The sequence below is a fragment of the Ailuropoda melanoleuca genome, chromosome 15 (genome assembly GCF_002007445.2).
Source record: "Ailuropoda melanoleuca isolate Jingjing chromosome 15, ASM200744v2, whole genome shotgun sequence".
NCBI classification, from domain to species: domain Eukaryota; kingdom Metazoa; phylum Chordata; class Mammalia; order Carnivora; family Ursidae; genus Ailuropoda; species Ailuropoda melanoleuca.
In genome coordinates this window covers 70,565,737-70,571,736 of record NC_048232.1, presented here as the reverse complement: position 1 = coordinate 70,571,736, position 6,000 = coordinate 70,565,737, and the positions used below count along the sequence as shown (strand labels likewise).

The following is a 6,000-nucleotide window of genomic DNA, read 5'->3' as shown; positions in this document are numbered from 1 at the left end:
AAAAGTATCCAGGGAACAGGAGGTATTCAACAAGTCATTACTCAATAGATGAATGACTCAGTGAATGAATAAATACTAAGACAACTAAAATTAATTTCTCGGCATGCTCTAAGTTTCTAAGGAGAAACCTATTCATTGTATCTGGCTGGGTAAGTACCATTTTTCAAATGGCCTAAATGTACAACAACAACAAAAATACACTTTTCTTTTCTTTCTTATTTTATTTTTTTAAAGTGATCTCTACACCCAATGTGGGCCTCAAACTTACAACCTCAAGATCAAGAGTCATATGTTGCACCGACTGAGCCAGCCAGGCACCCCCAAAAATACATTTTCTAACTGGGGGCTTCTGACCCATGGATGATGATAATCCCCAGGATCAACTGTGAGCTCCACCTAATTCAATCAAAATTTAAAATGACTACACTTCAGCCAAAAGGCCACCNTGACTGAGCCAGCCAGGCACCCCCAAAAATACATTTTCTAACTGGGGGCTTCTGACCCATGGATGATGATAATCCCCAGGATCAACTGTGAGCTCCACCTAATTCAATCAAAATTTAAAATGACTACACTTCAGCCAAAAGGCCACCAATAAGACTGGGAGGAACAATTTCATTAGAAAGATGTCCAAGAGCATGGGAAACCTAGCCTGAGACATCTGAAGTCTATAGCAGACAATACACTTTCAGAGTAGCAGGAAGTTGAGAGCTACCGTTCTTAAAGTGCTTCACAGGTTCAAACAGCAGGTCTAAGAATATCTGGATCTCCTCTGGTTGGGTCCCAGCGAGGAACCTCAGGACAATGGACATGCGGGTGCCTGAAGCGGATTTCCCCTGAGTTTTACTGCCAGTCTTATTCTTCATTCGGCCATACAAAATTCTAAAAAGTCAAAAGAATATTATTTTGTTTGCACATTAATCCTAAAACATAATATGAGTCATTCTGCTTTCCTAAGAGGCTAGAATAGCAATTCAACAGACTTAAAAGGTTATATTATAAAACAAGGAAGGATGAAAATAGAAATTAGATATTTAACATAGAAAATTTAGAAAAACAACCACCAAAAACCCCCCCCAAAACAAAAAAGGCTGAGGGAAGCAGGAAGAAGGAAATAATAAAAACAAAAGCCAACAGGTGGTTCTTTGTAGGAGGAAAAAAGCACTAAAATAGGCAAGCCAAATGAAGATGAAAATGAGAATACATAGATTAAAAGGAAATAAGTGAATACAACTCTAAAATAAGGAAACTGGAAAGACGCCAATTAAATGATAACTTTCTGAAAAAGAAAGAAAAACAAAACAAACAAGCAAAAGGAACTTAAGAAGAAAACCTGAATAGCACAGTAATCATGAGTAAACATAGAACCCATACAGTTTTTCAGATGAATTTTTTTAAATTTCGATGGAAAACGAATTCCTGTGCTATAATGTTTCATAGCTAAGAGAAAGAAGGAACAGTCCTTTCTCATTTATGAAAGTGGTATAACTATGATATTGAGATGCGTTGAGGAACAAAAATAAAATTAAAATTATATACCAATCTTGCTTATAAACATAAAACCCATTTCTAAATACAGTATCCAGTGCTGCATTAAAACAATATTAAAGCCAAATAAGGATTTACCCCAGGAATGCAAGAAGGAATCACTAGTAAAGCCTACTGGATTGATATAGATCAATGGCTCATAGGAAAAGTTAATATAATTGTTTTAATACATGCTCAATAGGCATTCTAATAAAATTCAACATCCGTTCCTGATAAAACACTAAACAACCTAGTGATAGGATTTACTTTCTTAGTATGACAAATGTTAAATTATAATAAATGTTATTGCTTTAACATTCGAAATTGAAACAACAGTCGTTTTTAAACTTTTCAATATTAGGACCCCTTTATACTCTTAAACATTTTTGAGGTCCCCAAAGAGCTTTTGCGTATGTAAGTTTTATCTACTGATATTTATCTTGGTAGAAATGAAAATGAGTTAATGTAAATAACAATTTTAATGAAAAAGAACTTTATTTTCCAAATCTCTTCCCACCAAAAATTAGTGAGTCTAGAGGAATTTTTTTCCTTCACATCTCTTTACTGTCTTGCTTATTATATGAAGATAACTGGATTTTCCTATCTGCTTCTGCATTCAATCAACTGCAGTATATTATAGTTGAAGAAAATCCAGACTTAAAGAGACATGCAGTTGGAGAAAGGAAAAAATATTTTGCAAGCCTTCAGGCAATTCTTTTGAGATCATTGTGGCTATCCCACTTTGATACTACACCAAACGTCAACAAAGGGTAGTTTCTTAAAGGCTAGTTGCAGTGCAGAATCTGAAACCGTATTAGTATATCTCTGTTATGTTAAAATCCATCTGTCTATCTTACACTTTGAATGGATCTTTAGCCATGAATGATTCTGTTACCTGCGTCAGTTACTCGGAAAACATCCATGCAAGGAGACAACCAGTATTCAGCGGAAGGGCTTTACAGACACTTCCCACTTTGTCATGTAAAACAATACAAAGACAAGTACTCCAGACTTAAGATTCACCAAGAACATTAAATGAAACTAGCTTTTTCTCTTTTTTTTTAAACTCCACGTGTGTGGCAATGAAGAATGACTTCTCCAGGCTGGAGCCAATGTCCCGATTAGTGCTACGGCACCAGCAGTTTTACCCACTGTTGTTTTTTGTGTTGTCAGCACAAATGTTGGTACAGTGGAAAAAGCTAATGTCTTAGTAGTATGATGAAAAAAGTTTTAACCTTGTAGACCCCCTGAAAGCATCTCAGTGACAGCCCCTGCCAAGAAGGAGCAGACCAAATTTTAAGGAGGGCTGCTCTAGAAGCATTACTGTTAAATCCAGTAGCAAGACAGGAATGACCACAAACACTACCAACGCCATTAATTCTTCGATGCTGTGTAGGTAATATGTAAATTAAAAAACAGAAAAAAGAGGGTTTTTTAATCATAAAAGAAGGCAAAACTAATTTGACTAACATTTTCTACAGGCCATGGAGTCTACCTTCCGGCAGGCGAGACAAGTAATAAGTAGGAGGCTATGTCGGACAATTGTGAGGAAAAATAAAGCAAGGGAGGGGCCTAACGGGTGATTAGAGGAAGGTGCAATTTTACATAAGGTGATCAGGGAAGGCATCCTGACAATACGACATTTGAGAGAAGACTGAGTGAAGAAGAGCTAGTGGTCACGTGTTCCAAGCACAGGGCCGAGCAGGCCCGCTGACATGGAAGTGGGCTCTGAGGGGGGCGGTGAATGGCTGATGTGGCTGGGCAGGCAGTCTGCAGCCAGGTCATACCGGGCCCTCAAAGGAAAAATAAGGACTTTCTACTTTATACCCAGTGAAATGGAACCTCAAAGGTTTTTTTCCTTTCCTTTTTTTTTTTTTTAAGGTTTTNTTTTTTTTTTTTTTTAAAGGTTTTATTTATTTGAGAGGGGCAGAGGGAGAGGGAGAAGCAGACTCCATGCTGAGCAGGGAGCCAGACTCGGGACTCGATCCCAAGACCCCAGGATGATGACCTGAGCCGAAGGCAGACACTTAACCGACTGAGCCACCTAGGTGCCCCCTCAAATGGTTTTTTAAAACAGGAGACTAACACTTTGATGGGTGTTACTATTACTTTTTCAACCAAGAAAATCCAATAAAAACAATTAAACCTAATAAGAAAGGTTTGTATGTAGATGGTTAAATAACACCAAAAATCAATAGCTTTTATATTTCATAGTTATATACCCAAAGAATTATTTTTACTATTTCTCAATAACAAAACTTAGAGAAATAGAGGATTTAATTTTTTTTATTACGTTATGTTAGTCACCATACAGTACATCATTAGTTTTTGATATAGTGTTCCATGATTCGTTGTCTGCATACAACACCCAGTGCTCATTACAACATGTGTCTAGAAAATTTAATTTTAACATTATTATTAAAATAACTCCACGGCAAGAGCTTTCCTTATGTTAGGGAAAAAATATTTTAAAATAAGTCTCTATAACAATTTGACTTCCCTAAAAAGTCTGATTAAAAAAAAATCAAAATAAAGTAAAAAATGAAATATTCCACTATAATCACTGAAAGAATGATAATACTATATTCATAGTTGTTTTTGTGATCAACTTTAAAAAAAATCAGTTTTAAACAGTATAAATACCTCATCAGAATAGGAAACAGATCTGCTCGATGGGCTGTTTTCACTACTGTATTATCTTCAGAAATGCTAAAATGCACTATTTCTTCCTTAAAGCTTCTGTCTTCAAGCAATCTTTGTAAGTTTTCCCTTTAAAAATGGAATACAACAGAAATCATCACTTAATAATCAATGGTGCTTTTAAAAAATGCAATATAGCACAGTAATATGTATAACTGAAATAAGAATTCAGAATATCTATATTGTGGTTGACATCCATAAAGGAAAATTTTCACAAAACGACAGGTTTTCAATTTTATTTTTTTTTAAAGATTTTATTTATTTATTTGACAGAGATAGAGACAGCCAGCGAGAGAGGAACACAAGCAGGGGGAGTGGGAGAGGATGAAGCAGGCTCATAGTGGAAGAGCCTGATGTGGGGCTGGATCCCATAACGCCGGGATCACGCCCTGAGCCGAAGGCAGACGCTCAACCGCTGTGCCACCCAGGCGCCCCAGGTTTTCAAATTTTAAAAGGTAAAAGTGATTATGAGGAATTAAGACTTAGTCAATAATTCAGCTGTTTAAAAAAGAATATAAAAGCTTTCTTCAGTTCTTACAGAGAGTGATCATTATGACTCCCTAAGTAATCACCAAGACTTTGACATTACTGAAGGAGTAAGAAATGATATAACCTTCTCAACACATACTTATCAATTAATAGTCTCTTTCCTACCTTAATACCTATGGAGAAGCATTCTTAATACACAAATATACTTTCAGTTTTCATTTCTTACCGGAAAATAGCACTATGATTATAGTAGAAAAGGAAATTTCTAGGCCTTCACAAAATTATTTTAGAAAAGGTTCTGAGGTAGAAAGATAAAAACCCACCAAAGAAAGTGCATTTCTTTAGCTTCAAATAACCTACCTGTAAGGGAGGATATGTGGATGTTTATATGTCATTATACAATCCAGGGTTATTTTTTGCACCATTTGATCTTGATGTAGCAACAACTAAGAATGATATTTTATAAAATAAATTAACGAAGTTACATATACACATACCATGGTATAGTTATTTACTTGTATTAATTTGCTAAATTAGATTTCTTACAACCTAAATTTTTAGATGTGGGTTAAAGCTGATGGTTGACAACAGCCTTACATTTTCCTGGAGGTATAGCATGAATAGAATACGTGCAATGAACTAAGTGGAAACAAAACTCTGCCCCTTGAATCCCACATGCCAGCCCCTCCAGTCTATCAGTCTTTTGGTCAAGGCCAAATCCCTTCATGAATTTGGGTTTAGACCAGCTGGGCTGGTCCCGTGATGAGGGAAAGCTCCCACAACGCTGTGAAAGTAATGGCAGTCAGTGAGATGCCAGGAAAGAAGGCCTGGCACAGAGCCTCTCAGACCAGTTAGTTAAGAATTTTGCTTCCTGAAGTTTTGAGCTCTGGCTTTATAAACAAACTGTATCTGAATTACAGGCAGAATGAGGATAAATTCTGCTGAAATCATGCAAGCTCCACCTAAAAAACATCCAAATGAAAAAAGGAAATTTTGTTTCCCCAGATGGCTTAGAATGACATCCAATGCTTACTCTGGTTCTGACATTAAATTTTTTCTGCAATCTTTTCTGTAACCGAAGATTCTGTATTGTGACTGTAACAGATTCTTATTCCAACTATCAGCTTTCACTCAGTGTAACAGATCCTGAAATCCCAGGACTCCATAAGGCTACCTTACCTAGAAATGAAAAGTAGCCACCTTTTTTTGGCACAACCCCCACTGTTAATACAGCTAATCAATGTTTAGTCACCCAAAATGTCTTTAAAAGTAACAACATTAATA

General features: G+C 36.2%; 1 protein-coding gene across 2 annotated transcripts in view; it reads right to left on the bottom strand.

The window, feature by feature from the left end:
• The window catches only part of UTP20 (UTP20 small subunit processome component), a 94,993-nt gene that overhangs the window by 52,328 nt on the left and 36,665 nt on the right, over positions 1-6,000 (bottom strand). For both annotated transcript variants that reach the window (XM_034644494.1, XM_034644495.1), the window contains exons 24-26: positions 5,077-5,162; positions 4,171-4,296; positions 716-882 (exon numbers count right to left, since the gene is read on the bottom strand). In XM_034644494.1, the coding sequence (XP_034500385.1) occupies positions 716-882; positions 4,171-4,296; positions 5,077-5,162 (379 nt within the window). The remainder of the gene's footprint in view (positions 1-715; positions 883-4,170; positions 4,297-5,076; positions 5,163-6,000) is intronic.